Source organism: Nannobrachium achirus (assembly GCF_963921795.1).
Source record: "Nannobrachium achirus genome assembly, chromosome: 13".
Classification (NCBI taxonomy): domain Eukaryota; kingdom Metazoa; phylum Chordata; class Actinopteri; order Myctophiformes; family Myctophidae; genus Nannobrachium; species Nannobrachium achirus.
In genome coordinates this window covers 17,001,057-17,017,240 of record NC_137833.1, presented here as the reverse complement: position 1 = coordinate 17,017,240, position 16,184 = coordinate 17,001,057, and the positions used below count along the sequence as shown (strand labels likewise).

Genomic DNA, 16,184 nt, shown 5'->3' with positions numbered 1-16,184 from the left:
TTACTTTTCTAAAGGAAATACGAGAAAGAAAGTGCAACATCTAACGGATTCTTTGTTGTCTTTTCCTCCCCAAAGGCCACGCTCACTTGACAGACTTCAACATCGCAACCATAATTAAGGACGGGGAGAGAGCTACAGCCTTAGCAGGAACCAAACCATACATGGGTAAAACTCACAAACCCCATTGGTTTGCAGCACCTGCAGGGACTGCTAAAGCCTGACTTATACTTGGTCCTGCATTGTATCACACACCGAAAATAGCCAAGCTACATGCTCACAACACTCTGAGAGCTTGTAGCTCTGCTATTTTTGGTGCGCAACGAAGCATAAATCTAGCCTCGTAAACCAGACTCTGAAGGCAGGAGGAGTCTAGCTTACTAGGCTAGCATAAGTCAGGCTTTATACTGTACACCACTCACATATTTCTTGAAAAATTGGAGACACGTGCTGTTGAGACGTGTTTTTTTGGATGCTAAACATTAAGATGACTGCTAAATAATGGGATTTGCAGGCGCACAACTTGCGTTGTGGGCTTGTAGATTTGCCATTTTTGCTAGTTAAGGAAAAACATTATTGTATATTGTATATCCTGACACAATATAAAGTAAATAATGAAGGAAAGTGATGAAGACCTTTTGTGGTCAAAACATATTGCTGTTTGCCTTGTTTTAATTAAGGCTTTTTCTTCCTTTTACTATCAAGTGCCCGGATCCTCTTTTTTCCCCCAATGTTTTAGTCCGTTTGATCGAGGAGCACCTGGACCCGATACTTTTAACTACTTTTAACTTGGCTACTTGTTTCTCCCGTGAGCACCTGGTCGGGTTGTTTTCTCTCTTACCCATGGAGTGATTGAAATATCTTGGAGCGGTGATGAAAAGGCCTCTCTAAATCGTTTGTTCGTCTTTGCAAATTGGACCTTCTTTTGCAAAGCTGACTTCCTGTCTCCTGTCTATGCATGCCCTCGCCTCACACAGCTCCAGAGATCTTCCAGTCCTTTGTGAGTGGAGGGACAGGCTATGCCTTCGAAGTGGATTGGTGGTCACTAGGGGTGACGGCTTTCGAGGTGCTGCGTGGATGGGTGAGGCATGATGGGGAAATTGTGTTTTATACATTTGTGTGGGGAGGGGGCATAGCATGGAAAAGCATTCATGGTTTTTGTTTTGCTTACACTCATATACCGGTATATCCCTGTCTTGTATTGTAGTGGTTCTCAACCTGTGGGTCGGGACCCCTAGGGGGGTTGACATATTATTTTGGGGGGTCCCCAGATGATTAACTTAATGTGCAACATTGTTTTCTCACTCAACAGTAAACAAACCAGCATAAAGTGTAAGTGTATAGAGGCCATCTCCACATTTCTAAAGTGACAATTTGACAGCTACAAGGTCCTGGGTTCGATTCCCGCCGGGGGACGCTGTGGGTGCCGGGGGTGTGTGGGTGCTGGTTGACGATAGGGCCTTTCTGTTTGGAGTTTGCATTTTCTCCCCGAGTCTCCTAGGGTTGATACCCTCACAAAAACATGCAGTAATCCTGGTCTCTTTAATGCTTCCCCCTGGCCAGCCGTGGCGCCTGATGGAGGGGAAAGGAACTGGTTGGAATAACAAGTTCCTTCCACGCGCTACGTCCAAACCGGGGAAATCCCCACTGTCAGGTGAAAAGAACTCCTCATGCATAGAAGGAAGCATGAGGTCAGTCCGTTGTCTCCCCAGGCGCGGCAGAGGGAGAGCAGAGCCCAGGATTGCATAGGCAATGGGCACTGGGTGAAAATGGGTTACAAAATCGTGGGATAAAAATTATAAAAAATAAAAAAATAAATTACAAATTAAATATTGGCCAAATTTGTGAAGAAATTGTGAAAATAGCCGATCTACATGCTCGAGCATGTACGAGCATGTAGATCGGCTATTTTCACAATAGAACCGTGTTATGGAAAATGTAACTCTTAATGCTCGTAGGGTGTGGGGTCCCCAGTTAAAATATGATTATTTGGTGGGTCGCGGCCTGTAAAGGTTGAGAACCACTGTCTTGTATTGTATCTCCACTCTTCACCTCCTTTCCTTACCGACTGTACTATAAACCTCTCTCCATCTGTTTATCCCCCTCCCTACTCTTCCTCCTTTCCATCTCTGTCTTCTCTTACTTCCTCTTCTCCTTTCCACTGCCGTGTTTTTCCCTTCTTCATCCTATTCTCTATCCTATCCCTCGCTCTACCTATTTTCATTCCATTCCACCCCTCTCTTTGTGTCCCATGTCACTCATTTCACCTCTTCTTTCTCTCCCTTCACCTCTTCCTCTTTTCCCTCTATCTGCCTGATCTCCCTTTGGACCCTTGCCTGCTAAACCCCCACCCCCAACCTGGCTTATTATCTCTCACACACGCATTCACCCCGTCTCTTCCATCTCTGTTGCTCTCTCCCTCCCTCCTTCCTTCCCAGAGGCCCTATGACATCCATGCCAGTAACTCGGTGGAGTCCCTGATGCAGCTCTTCAGTACAGTCAGTGTGCAGTACAACCCGGCCTGGCCCAAGGACCTGGTTTCTCTCATGAGGAAGGTGAGCGCTATGTGCTTCCTGCTTTAGCAGGACTTTGAAGTCTTATTTATTCCGTTCAGTCAATCCCCCCCTCAAAAAAGAATGAATGAAGAAAAAATATATATTAAAAGAACACCTTTCTACAAAATATTGAGAAATTGTTTGTCACACAAGGCCAGGAAAGTTAATTTGAATAGCACATTTAATAATGCAAAGGCTAATCAAAGTGCTTAAAAGAAGCAATGAAGATAATAAATGAAGCATAGAAAGAATAAAATTGTATTAAAAAGAAAAGACAAAGTGCATTTATTGTCCTACTAGGCCGACTTTCAGCAATAAACTTTGTCTTATGTGGGATTTACCGTATTGTGCAAGAGCACCTGTCCTTCATCTGCTGTTCAAAGGGCTGTTCTTGTATCCTAAGTGATTGAGAATGAATGTTCTGTCGATGACAAGCGCGCTGCTAATCAAGACAACTAAGTACAGTAGCATGTTCACCTGCGTCCATCAGACAGATCAGCTGATGGACCTTTGGTCAAACAGGCAGAGCTTGGAGGAGAAACCCAGAAGATGGGAGGGTTTGATGAGGAGGTTCACTGTGGGGTAAAGACGGCCAAAGCCACAGGGATGATGGAAGCAGGCTCTGGTGGTGGTGGTGGTGGTGGTGGGGGGGGGGGGGGGCAGGGGAGCAGGATGGAGGGATGGAGGGAAAAAGAGTAGAGGACATCTAGGGCGGAGGAGAAGGATATGACAGATGGAGGGAAGGGATAGAGAGAGGGAGAGAGAGAGAGGCAGGGAAAGGAGCATTTGTGTGTGTGTGTGTGTGTGTGTGTGTGTGTGTGTGTGTGTGTGTGTGTGTGTGGGGGGGGGGTGGGGGTGTGCGTGAGTGCGTGCGTGTGTGTGTGTGTGTATCTTCATCCATATCGTCACTGTTGGAGAAATCTTGTATCTCCAAGTTTCAAATGTGTAGTTTTTTTTTTTCATAAAGTAAAGCCCTGCTTCATCATACAAGACTGTCTCAGAAGAAATAGCAGATCTACAAGCACACAACGCCTTGTGGTACGAGGTGTTGTGTGCTTGTAGTTCGCCTAATTTGTCACTAGTAAAAATCATTTTTAAAATGATAAATACAAAAACGAACGGTTTTGAACATACAAGGTTTCTACCCGACAACAACGATATGTTAGTGTGAGTGTGTGTGAGAGAGAGACAGACAGACAGGCAGGCAGGCTGACAGACAGACAGAATGTCTGTGTCTGTTACCTCATGTGAATGTACCTTGGTGGTGTATGCTATTCGTGTGTGCATGCGTGCGTGCGTGCGTGCGTGCGTGCGTGCATGCATGTGTGTGTGTGCAGGGACGTGCTGGCCATTGGGAAAAGCGGGACAACTCCCGAACGGCCGTTCAATCCCGGTCGGTCCAGGCCGGCCATTAGGGAAAAAAATTAAAATAAAATGACAGCCTTCGTTCCATTTTGGGGGCTGGGCAGCCAACAAAGTAAATCGTCGCTGTCGGGCAGAAACCTCGTATCTCCAAGTTTCAAATTTGTAAATTTTTCGCAAAGCAAAGCCCTGCTTCATCATACAAGGCTGTCGCACAAAAGTAGTGAAAACAGCAGATCTACGAGCACACAACGCCTCGCGGTGCGAGGCGTTGTGTGCTTGTAGATCGGCTGTTTTCACTAGTTTAAATCATTTTTAAAATGGTTTTGGACATACAAGGTTTCCACCCGACAATGACGAAATATAACTCATGTGATTGGCCCACTGGCTTGTCACTTGTCATGATCTGAAATGGCAAATCTTTGAGTAGCAGCAGCAGCGCTATAGAGAGAGATCTCTCTCTATAGCGCGCAATGAGGGCCTCTACAACTCTTTTTTGCCCGGGCTGAATCAGGGGCCCACTATGTCCCTGTGTGTGTGTCAGTCTGTTTTGCACACACTGACTGTGAGCACCTGCCTCCTGCGTCCACTCTCCCCTGTGAGCGTTCCGGACGAATGGCATTAGTCTGTTCCGCTCGGCTGCTAATCAATTACCATGTATAAACTCCATGGAGACGGACCCAACGAGCCCTCCAGGAGAAAATCTAATTGGCCTTTAGACCATAAACTGTAAGACGAAGACTTAACACAAGGTGCAAACATAATAATTATACAACATAAAACGCATGTTCTTTTGTCAGAATACAGCCAGCATCATCACCTGTGGAAAGATTGTGCTCATGTGTGTTGAAAACAGATTCGATTTTTAGGATGAAACACACACTGATCACTGTCAGATTTGACTGATTAAGAGTGCCCCCTGTTGGTGACAACACACATGTATGGATTATTTAGTGTATGTGGTGTGACATACAGTACACAAACTAGGGGTGGGCAATATGGAAAAATACAATATCACAATAGCTTTCCAAGCGGTATCACGATACACAATCTTATCACACACCACAAGATAACAAAAACTAAAAGAAAAAGTTCCTTTTGGGAAGTCTAAATTGACCCTTTCAAGTATGGACCCTAACGGGTCCATTTGGTTTCTTTTGTATACTGTCAGAGTTAATGGGAGTTTGAGAACTACTGATTTAGACAAAAATGCAGGTTTAAATGAATTCTGCAATGAATCTCTGTATTAACAATTCAACAGGATCTTTTATAAGGCTCCCTCATTGTATCACGATATATACGGTACGATATCTCTGAAAAGGCATATCGTGGAGACATTGTATCGTCTCAACGATATTTATCACCATATCGCTCACCCCTAACGCAGACTTACATAATGTGATTGACCTGCTTCATTGCTAAATAAAGGAAAGACTGCTTGACAAAAGTGGTAGCGATGTCAATTATGCATCATAAAGGGGCAGCATATGCAATTATAGCTAGAAGATTGTTCTAAGGACATATAGTACACACTGGGGACTGCGTGTCAGGCTTCAAATTAGTAAACATCCTGAAAAATATATGAGGGGTTTTTAAAAGAAGACGACGTGTATTGGAATCTAAAATGGCTTTGATGAATTTACTTTATTTTTTCGCTGTCACTTTGATGCACGTTAAGTGAACCTCAGGCTCTCTGCTGAATGTGGGTGTCACCATAGTATTTTGAAGGTGATACATTGACGCTGCCACACAGTAAAATCTTGAGCCTTCATTTGAACTCAGAGAGTGTGCAAATGTACACACTCTTGAGTTAAATGAACACTGAGGATTTTACTGCCTAACTGTGTGTGTGCATGTGTGTACACACACAAATGCACGCACGCATGTTCAGTCAGACCACGGTTCAGTTCGTACCTTGGTTTTTGGCTCACGGTTTTGGTTCGGTTGTGGTACAGTAAAAAATAAAAAATAAAATGAATAAATAAACTAATTTGAACATCTTTCCAAAATGTTCAGTTTATTTTAAAGATTGGGGTGCCATGATTTGTTCCCCTCCTAAAACATGATAGTCAGGTATTATGATTATACTAGGAGGAAGATTTTCTCCAAAAAAGTGTACAGAAAGAGATTATGTTTTTACCTGGCCACCACACCCATAAAAAGAAAAGAAGTTCGGTTCATTCGGTATGGACTGTTCGGTTCGGGACAGGGCCATTCGGTTCGGTACACCGGTTTGGTTCAGTATTGTTGCACCCCTAGCACGCATGCACACCAGTGACGTCAGTTCAGAAAAAGCTAAGGTATGGCAACATGACTGGTGTCTTGCACATCGCGTGCAGCTAAACTTGGAATGTTAGTAAACGTGCCACAATTAACAATAATGAATTGCACCTGTGCAGCTGACCTGCGGAACCTGGGAATATATACCACCTTGTCAAGATGGGGAGAATACGTGTGGATATAATTAAATACCTTGTTAAAGTGACCATTTTGTTACATTTTGCATTGGTAGTTATTTTACTGTAATTTAACAACATCATAACCAGCACAGATAGACAAAGAGACATTCATGGATTTATATTTAAAAGTAACTTTTATTTTCCCCCCCTGGACCCAGGGTATGGCAGCTGCATACCCCTGCCATACCCAATTGACGCCCCTGATGCGCGCGCTGTATTCCTGTGTTTCTCCCTTGCCTCCAGCTGTTGACGGTGAACCCAGAGCATCGCTTCTCCAGCCTGTCTCACATGCAGACATCTCCCTACCTCGCCGACATCAACTGGGACGCCGTCTATGAGAAGAAGATGGATGCCGGCTTTGTACCCAACGTGAGTGCTGTGGATCCTTCACAAATGTAGACATGCATTTTTCAGTCTCGCAGCAGACACATACACGCAGAGTCACAGCCAGGTACAGGCAGGTGTGTGTGAAAACAACACACCCACACACACACTGTCGTGCTCGATCCGAGTCAGTTTTAACAGGCACGTGTGTAACTCACCCGCGTGCTCCGATGTCTGCACAGCACAGTGCGGCTGAAGAACTGGACACAAACAGCTATATATAGAAAACAGCTTAAACAAACCACTCACATTCAATTATCAAAATGATAATAATTCCAACAGTGACACTGTGGTTCCCCTGGCTGACACATCACTGTGACATCACAGGTGACATCACCGTGATGTCAGATACTCAGAGCAGGGATCTCCATATATGGGCATAACAGGTGACATCAGTGGTGTGGCTGGTTCAGACAGGGATCTCCATGTATGGGCATACAAGGGATTGTAAGTTGTGATGTCATGGGAACCACAGAATCCCTTTTAATGCCCATATATGGAGATCCCTGATGTCATCAATAGTAAGCCCATATCTAATATGGGAATGCACATACTGTATATGGAGGAAGACAGCCATATCTATGTGGCTGGTTCAGACATGGATCTCTATGTATGAGCATACAAGGGATTGTATGTATGATGTCAGATGTCATAGACGTCATAGGACTTTCACGAGCAAGCATGTTTGGGGTCTCACAGCATATCTCCATATACAGTACCTGGATCTCCATATATGGGTACCAGGGGTCTCCATATATGGGTAACTGGTCTGATAATAATCACTGGCCAGACGAGGGCGAGGTCGCTTGTCGCCCTGAGGCGTCTTACTAGTACTAATACTGTAGGTAGGTTTCACCAATCTTTCTCTCTGCCGTGGCGGCTCAAATGACCACAGTTCTCTCTGCACCCGTTGAGGGCCGACGCAGTTAAAAGCAAATAGGCCCTTTGTAAATCTGTACGCCAGCTAGAGTAGGTCTACACAGTGTGCAGTATTTGCACTGCAGTATTTGCTGCACCCTGATGAAAGCATATAGCCAATAAATTATACAAAGGCATATTGAACGCTGCTCATTCATGCTGTGCAGCTCGCACAGTGTCTGTCTTTGGGCTCATTCATGTGTATGACTACTCGCATGTGTATGTTCATACTGGCCTCTACAGTATGTGCAATTTACTGTTTATTGTTGCATGTCTGCATACTGTGGTGTATTTACGGTATATAACATTTGATTTACTGATTGTAGGACAACAGTTAATCAAATTAGTTGGTTAAATTAATTATATATATTTCTTTTATAAAATAATCGATTTTCAATGTGACGTATTGTGAGCTTGTAGATCTTCTTTTTTAGTTTGAGACAAAATATAACATAAAATAGAGCATAATAATCAATGTAGTGTAGTCTAAATCAATAAAAACAATCCCACATAGGTTAGTTTATGTAAAACATCTAAATGATTACCACAAAGAAATTAGATGAATCGCTAAAGTAAACAACAGAATAATTGCTAAGAAAATAATCGATTGATAAACCCCTAATTGATTGATTGATTGATTTTATCATGTATGCGTGTGTGTGTCTGTGATTATTGGTTGTGTCCAACAGAAAGGTCGTCTACACTGCGACCCCACATTTGAGTTGGAGGAGATGATTCTGGAGTCCCGGCCGCTGCATAAGAAGAAGAAGAGACTCGCCAAGAACCGCTCACGAGACAACAGCAAGGACTCCCAATCTGTGAGTGACTCAAATCCTGAGTGTTACCTTAACTCAGTGGTTCTCAATAGGGGTGTAACGATACATTTGAAAACGATACGATAGATATCATGACACAAATACATGGACATTACAACATATATGGACAAACCCGCACCTTGAGGCGTTATTTGGATTCATACCACAGCTCCAGGCAAACCCCACCCACGGAAGCTTTTGATTGGCTGAACCGGAGCTAGGAAGCGCTTCTTTTGCGCCGTGCGGAGGTGCCGGGTGGGCGGACCACCTAAACCTAGCCTTAACCCTAACCCTAACCTCAGTAAAACTATGCCTAAACCTAACCTCAGTAAAACTATGCCTAACCTAACCCTAACCTCTGTAAAACTATGCCTAAACCTAACCCTACCTGCCGACGCTGGTGAAACGAAACGAGCGGCTCCGCCTGGAGCTGTGGCGTGATTCCAAATTGCGCCACCTTGACATGAACTCAGAGATTACACACATTTATCGATAGACCAAGAGTAGCTATATAGAATGGAAAAGTAATTAGACCCCTCTTTTTCATTTTCTCTCTTAAAATTGCTAAATACAAGGCACAAATACTTTTTGATTTCTATACAGATTATTTTCATTGTAAAACGATATGATATACAAACGGTACGATATTTGCTTTTGCAAATCGAAGTAGATCATTGCTAATTTTAATTGATTCAGTTACTAATATATCACCAGTAAGACGCCTAAGGGCGAAAAGCCACCATCTGTGCCATCTGTCTTGGCCATCTGTCTTGGCCATATATGGATTCTGTTAGTGTGGTTCTCAAACAGGGCATCATCTGGGATACAATCCCTTTTATGCCCATATATGGAGATCCCTAACAGAATCCCTTTTATGCCCATATATGGAGATCCCTGCTCTGAGTATCTGACATCACTAGTTGAACTATGAGCATATAAGGTTATATTCTGGGACAAATCTGACTAGTTGATATTTATCTGGCTTCGATCAGACCCTCTCTGATTAATCCAGGACGTCCGTTTTCGTGGGCAGGATTTATGTTGGTTGAAATCAGGTGATATTCTAGGCCAGATCTGACTAGTCATGGTTGGCTTGATCTGGCCCCAATTGAGACGTCACTGATAGGACCAGGTTCTGACTGTGTTTGCTGGGTATAAACTTCACTTTTCTTTTGTACTCTCAAGGTTAAACAAACACAGAAGATTTTGCTTTGGATGGGGACATTTGGATGGGGAAATACTATTATTCAAGGCTGAATGCTTGAATAATATTAAGGTTTTGATCTAAATAGAATTGAGGACACCAAAGCATTCCCGTTCCCCCAAATGAGTTACAATGCCAGAGTTGTCTTTGACAACAGAGAATGCTTTTCTTTTCTTTTCTTTTTAACAATCCAGTCAAATAGCTTTTTGCTGTTTTAGAGTACAAAGTGCCTTCCTGTTTTTGCCATAAATGCGTGTTTACTGAATGCTAAATGCTCCTGAAGTCAGATCAGATTACCATTTGGGAAATGGAAAAGCACCAGAGGCAGTTTTAATACTGTTACAGACAGTACACAGTAAAATCCTTTGTGTTCGTTTAACAGTAAAAGTCCATTTGGGTCAGTGTGATCACAATCCCAGAGTTAAATAAACACTGTCGATTTTACTGTATATTGATAGGAGGGCACAGAGTAAGGCATGAGAAGCCCAGACCAGAGTAGACTACCTCCAGGCCTGCATACTTTGCTGCATATTAAATGCTGGAATTGATTCGGTTGCAATCAGAAGATGGAAACGCACAGAGTGGCACCCATAATGATCCTCATATGGGTTTCACTTGTTCCCAGCCGCAGGTTCCCAGAGCCAAAGCCCATATTTTTAGATTGTTGCTGAACCATAGCTAAATATAACCCTGCACAGTGTTATATATTCGGCTCTGTCAAATACCAACTAACTGACTGTGAAAAGGCAAGGCACGGATAACTGGCAGCTGGCTGGCAGCCTTGCTTAGTGAGCTATTGTCTGCGTTATCCTTATCATCCACCCGTCTCGAAATAGGCACTAGCAGGGTCATTTGAGGCGAAGCACCGCAAGACTTAAAAATCACAGCCCCAGCGACAGATCATCTATGTACGTAGGCAATGTGATTCTGAAACAAATTATAATGATCCCCAGCTTCCTCTGTTTTCAAGACTCCTCTTAACCTTATTACTGGGGACTGTTTACAATGGATGAGAAATATCCTCTATATTTATGAGAAGCAGACGGCTCTCATCAGCCAGTCAGTCATTATTATGGCGTCAAAGTTATTAACATCAGTCTTGTCTGTGTGTTACGTTCTGTGTGTGCCAGGAGCACTCTTGTGAGCACAATGGGGGTGAGAATAATTCTGGTCTCTTTGCAAGGTGTGGGGGGTCAAATTATAACAATTTGACCGTATGTCTATGTCTCTTAGTTGGCGTTAGTTTTACTTAACGTATGAGTCTCGATCCCGATGATCTTTGCTGCATGTCACTTCGGATCTCACTTCCCATTTACTGTCAACCTACTATCCTATCAGTAAAATGCATTAAAACGCCCCATAAATAAACTAAAATTGAAACAAAAACTAAATAAAAATAACTAATGAAAAATGCTAAATTATAATAACCCTGCTGGAAGTGAAAGGGAGATGGTAGCATTAAAGTTGATGAAGAGGATAATGACAGTGTTGGATAATAATGGTAACAATGAGAAGGACAAAGACTTTAATAATGAAAATGTTGATGAGAATAATGAGAATGGAGAGGATGTGTGGGAAGAGAGCTCTCATGATTGTTCCTTTGTTCCCCTATAGGAGAACGACTACTTACAAGAGTGCCTTGAAGTGGTGCAGCAAGAGTTCATGATCTTCAACCGCGTAAAGTAAGACCACAACAGCAGTCTGCATTCATGCAGAAACGAGCCGACAAGCTCATATTGCGATGTGATAGATCTGATAACGGTGCATGACTATAAATGTAGCATATCTGTCTATATCACATCATATGTGTGTGTGTGTCACAGGACTCAAGTCACTGCTTCCTTAGCGTTCATTCTCAAGTAGCATAACACCACAATAACACATGTTTTTGTTATGAAAGCACACCAATCTTTACTTCATCATGATAGTGTATCAGTGCTTTGTTTTGTAATTGATTGTAATGCAAGTATATGAAGAGAAACATTTTACAGCTCTGCTGCCCTACACTTGAACCCTACTTGTGGTCAAATCGGGGACAGAAACGTCTCTAAACAACGCCACTGAACAGAACAGAATCCCTCAGGGAACTGTCCTAGAAGATATGAGGGATCTAGTATTAATGCAAAGCTAAAAGCGTTTTATGTTCACCATGAAACAAAAATGTCAGGGCATGAAAAGTATAGAGCTAGCTTTGCTCAAGTAATCCGCTCAGGCACAATGATCCTTGGCAGATTGGCATGCTGCTGTGCACTGCATTTATTACTATTGTCATGGGTTTAACACGGCTGCAAACGCAGCTTCAGGGGTAGAGCATTCTGAATCAGTAAGAGGAGTCTCCATAACTTTTATTCTAAGCACGTTCTTATTCCATGCTTGGGCCTTATTTTTCATCCTTGTTGTGTGCTGACAATCATCCCTTTGTGCTATGTCAGTGTTTTTGGCAGCTGATTTAGTCTTAGTCTTTTGGACGAAAATGATTAATATTTGTTGTCAGATTTTAGTCATTGCTATCCTATCATTTTAGTCTAGTTTTTATTGAAGAAAACTACAAAGTTTTTAGTCCAGTTTTGGTCAAAAAATAATAATGTAAATTAAATAAGGCCAAGGCACGTTAGATATGACTGTGCTAAGTAACATAAAGTTATTATGTTATCTCATAATTTGAATCTTCAAAATGTGACATATTTTAAGATACGCACAATAAAGCATATTCATATCTAAGACAACAGTCTGAATCACATTAAGAGACCGATGACTGAGCTGCAGTGAAGAAAAGGATATTGCACTTCAAATCATACACAATGAGCAGGATAAGTATAGGATCAGAATGACAAAGTGTGATGTTTTACATCATCGTCTCTGATTTAGTCCTGTGAGGTTCTTCAGTGTTACTGCAGCCCCCATCAGTCCCTGAATCACTGCTTCGCCAGTTGCCTGCATCTGTTTTGCTGTGGAAGCCACGCTGACTATATCCTGAATGCGATTGTCAAGGAAGTTCCAGGTATCCTGGAAATCTGGGGAGGAATCCTGAAGCATCACAAGCTCTGTAGCGCTATAGATGCCTGTCAGCGCTGCCCGTTTTGTGTACCAGTTCATGTCTGTGGACCGGTCTCCAGCGTAGTACCACATATCATCTACCAGGTTGAACAGGTGCTTCAGGCTGTCCGGGATGTTGTGAGGGAGGAGGAGGATGCTCATTGCCTGAGGCCAGGATTCAATGTATGGGATATACATCCTCAGTCTGGTCTCCACAGCCTCCCTTAGAAATTCAGATGTCTCCTTTGGTTCGGCACGGCCCAGTTGGATCTGGTCGTGTTGTTCAGCTAACACCTCTGTCAGCTGTGAATTGCAGTGGGCAATAAAGTGCAAGACCAGGTCTCCAGCACCATTAGTGAACATACCGGTGGATGCAGAGGATAGGCCTTGGGTCTCAGCCCCAGCAGCCATGGCTTCCATGGTCCATCCATGCTGTGGGACAAAATCAAGGGCAGCTGTTAAGATACGTCCTTGCAGTTGTTCTACTGTCTCACATTCCTCCTCCTGCTCTCCACCCTGGTCTTGATAACTAGTGTTTGGCCTGGAAGCCTCCTCAGGTGCTGGGTCTGCTGAGGCCTCTTGGGAAGCTGTTGTGTGTTGTTCACCAGCGTGAGCTTGGTAGTAGTGCTCATGGAAGGTTGTGGATGAGGAGGGAGCAGCAGAACGTGAGGACTCGGAGGAGGTCTTGTTGTCGGCTTTGGATTCGACCTGAAGTCTCAGAGCTGAAGAGCAGAGGGCTCGCCTCAGGTTGTTACATTGATGGCTTTTCACTGCAGGTGCAGCCACCACACTGCCAAGCCCACCAAGTGCCCTCCCAACCCGCAGTCCTCTTAGCAGAGCCGCCATACCAGCTTCAAGCTACACTGATATCTCAGTGTATATCTGATATCTGATTCAGGGAATGTCTACCTAGGGAGTGTCTGACAATAACATTTGTGTCTCAATTCATTGTTGCTTCCTTTTATCAGTTCGTACAGAACAGATCTACAGATGGTCTGGCACCCAGTCATCTAGTCATCATTTCGCATTACTTTCTCCTAATTGGCTGGCCCCATAGCCAATAAACCTCAATATCCTCCCAACACACTCCATATTTGGGCGTAGCTGCATTGGGAACTCCTCATATGGTTATGGCTGAGTCATAGTGACATGAATGTGACGACGTGGTCCGCCAGCCCATCCACCATTAATTCATTTTAAATTAACACTAAAATAAGGTAATGGCCTACTCGGGAATGATGGAAGTGGGAAATTAATGTCCCACCCAGTTATGCAATACCCATTGTAACCGTCTGTCTGTGTCCCTTTCACACCCATATATGGAGATTGCTATATCTGTCTGCTGTGTATCATCGTCCTTGATGATTGGTGATTGGAATGACTTGTCTTAGTTCTACTGGATCTCTTCTCCACTAGTCCCTACCTAACATCAGAGTCTAGTTGTATTTGTTGACAAAATTATCAATATATTTAGCCATAGTTTTAGTCATCATACGGTAGCTTAGGTTTTATTTTGTTGAAAAAAGATAGTCGACGAACATTTTTGTCTTATCGTTTTAGTCTACAAAACTATATAAATCCCATGTCTGCTATGTACAGTAAATCCTAGATACTTATTTTGTGACGATACTGTATAATCTGTATAGATTACTTAAATGTTGATGAGCCTAATTTGCCATCATGGGGAAGAGAATATTGGCTCCTGACTAAATTATCTCCTCATTCATTATTGAACGAGGTGCCACTGCAGCGTTTATTTGGAATCTTTCTTGTGTGGCGAGAGAGGACATGTTGTATTGCTCTAATTAATGTCAGTGGAGTTCTATTTAAACAAACAGATCACACTCTGTAGAATTATGCTGATCACTGGCTGGTGTAAGAGACCTCATCACATTGAAATGCTTAACATTTCTCTTTTTTATTGCATTCTCCTCTGTTTTCCTTCCACCTTTTATGTGGCTGTGAGTATGACTTGAAACCTGTGTGTGTGTGTGTGTGTGTGTGTGTGTGTGTGTGTGTGTGTGTGTGTGTGTGTGTGTGTGTGTGTGTGTGTGTGTGTGTGTGTGCGCGTGCGTGCGTGTGTGCGTGCGTGTGTGTGCCTGTCATTATGTGTGTACAGTGTACACCCACCCATGCAGTGGTGGGAAAAGTACTCACATTTCTTACTTGAGTAAAAGTATCAATACTGCAATATGGAAATACAAGTAAAAGTCCTGAATTCTTAATTTACTTGTGTAAAAGTACAAAAGTATTGGTATCAAAGTGTACCTAAAGTACCAAATGTAGAAAGTACTCATTATGCAGAATGTCCCATTTCAAGTTTCAAAATGTATAAAAATCCTTTGATAATAGCAGATCTACAAGCTCACATTGTGTCACATTGCGACAAAGTGGTTAATGTATGTTTAGTAATAACTAAAAGCTCTTTGGGCTTGTATATCTGCTATTTTTCAACAGCTAAAGTATAAAATAATTAAGGCCTCTCCACCTTGGGCCCTAGTAACTCAGTCCCACTTTTCCCCCCCTTGTGACGCCCCTGGTCATTATGTGTGTGTCAGGTTGAAGAAGCGCCTGGAAGAGGGCACGTCAGAAGGCGGAGAATGCGAGGGCGGGGAGGAGGCGGAGCCAGACGATGGTGAGGGGGACGGAGAGGCCGAGGGCGGCGATGACGGAGAGGCCGAAGGCGACGAGGATCCCGAACCCGAGGCCGAGTCCTCCTCCAAACTGAGCATGTGCGGCTCCGTGTGCTCCTCCCCCGGCAGCTCATAGCGAGCACCGCGCTGACGGTGCCACACGCCCCACCCCCACCCACAACGCGGTGGCGCTGCTGGTCTCATGGCGGTGTCTTTCTCTGTCTCTCTCTCTCTCTCTTTCTGGCTGCTGCAAGTGTTTTGTGCCATGCCATGAACTCTCTCACAACTTGTCCCTCCGTGTAGACCAGGAAGCCGAGGAACACACAAAAGAGGTAGCGACCGACCGACACATGGCGCAAGGATCCAAAATGGCCTCCTTCATTTCCTCTTGTTTTGTTTCCCCCTTCTCTGTAGCAGCATCTTTACCAGTAAGGCATGAATGAAGCTGTGGGAGCACAGCGTAATCTGGAAATGGCCCCTTGCCTGCCCCGCCCTAGAGTAAGCTCTAATTTCTATGCAACGTACGGTATAGCATTATAGTACGGTATAAGTAACTTTTCTGAGAGAGAGAGAGAGAGAGCGGTTGATTTACGCAAGCAGTAAGACAGACTGTTCTAGATGGTGCAATAGGAGCCCATGGTTAAGACGACTTTCTGTTTTTCCCCCGAGAAATCTCCCCTCCACTCTACACTTCTCTATACAGACGAATATGTCCTATTCATACCATTATGCAGAGACCATGACTTTGGAATAGACTCAGTATCGGAGACGTAGAACTCGTAGTTTCTCTCTTGCTGTACCCGCCGTGCATTAATCGCTCT

General features: G+C 43.6%; 2 protein-coding genes across 2 annotated transcripts in view; one reads left to right on the top strand and one right to left on the bottom strand.

Annotated features, from left to right (window-relative positions):
- Positions 1 to 15,576, top strand: part of stk32c (serine/threonine kinase 32C) — a 192,582-nt gene extending 177,006 nt beyond the window's left edge. The window contains exons 6-12 of the mRNA XM_080739971.1: positions 76 to 165; positions 975 to 1,078; positions 2,436 to 2,552; positions 6,617 to 6,742; positions 8,365 to 8,493; positions 11,309 to 11,376; positions 15,289 to 15,576. Coding sequence (XP_080596097.1) covers positions 76 to 165; positions 975 to 1,078; positions 2,436 to 2,552; positions 6,617 to 6,742; positions 8,365 to 8,493; positions 11,309 to 11,376; positions 15,289 to 15,499 — 845 coding nt within the window. The 3' untranslated portion in view covers positions 15,500 to 15,576. The remainder of the gene's footprint in view (positions 1 to 75; positions 166 to 974; positions 1,079 to 2,435; positions 2,553 to 6,616; positions 6,743 to 8,364; positions 8,494 to 11,308; positions 11,377 to 15,288) is intronic.
- LOC308296644 (ubiquinone biosynthesis protein COQ9-B, mitochondrial-like) lies at positions 12,545 to 13,576 on the bottom strand (the record flags this gene model as incomplete). The annotated part of the gene is made up of 1 exon (XM_080739972.1): positions 12,545 to 13,576. The coding sequence occupies one exon, from the start codon at positions 13,574 to 13,576 to the stop codon at positions 12,545 to 12,547; it is 1,032 nt and encodes a 343-aa protein (XP_080596098.1).
- Positions 15,577 to 16,184: the final 608 nt, after the last annotated feature.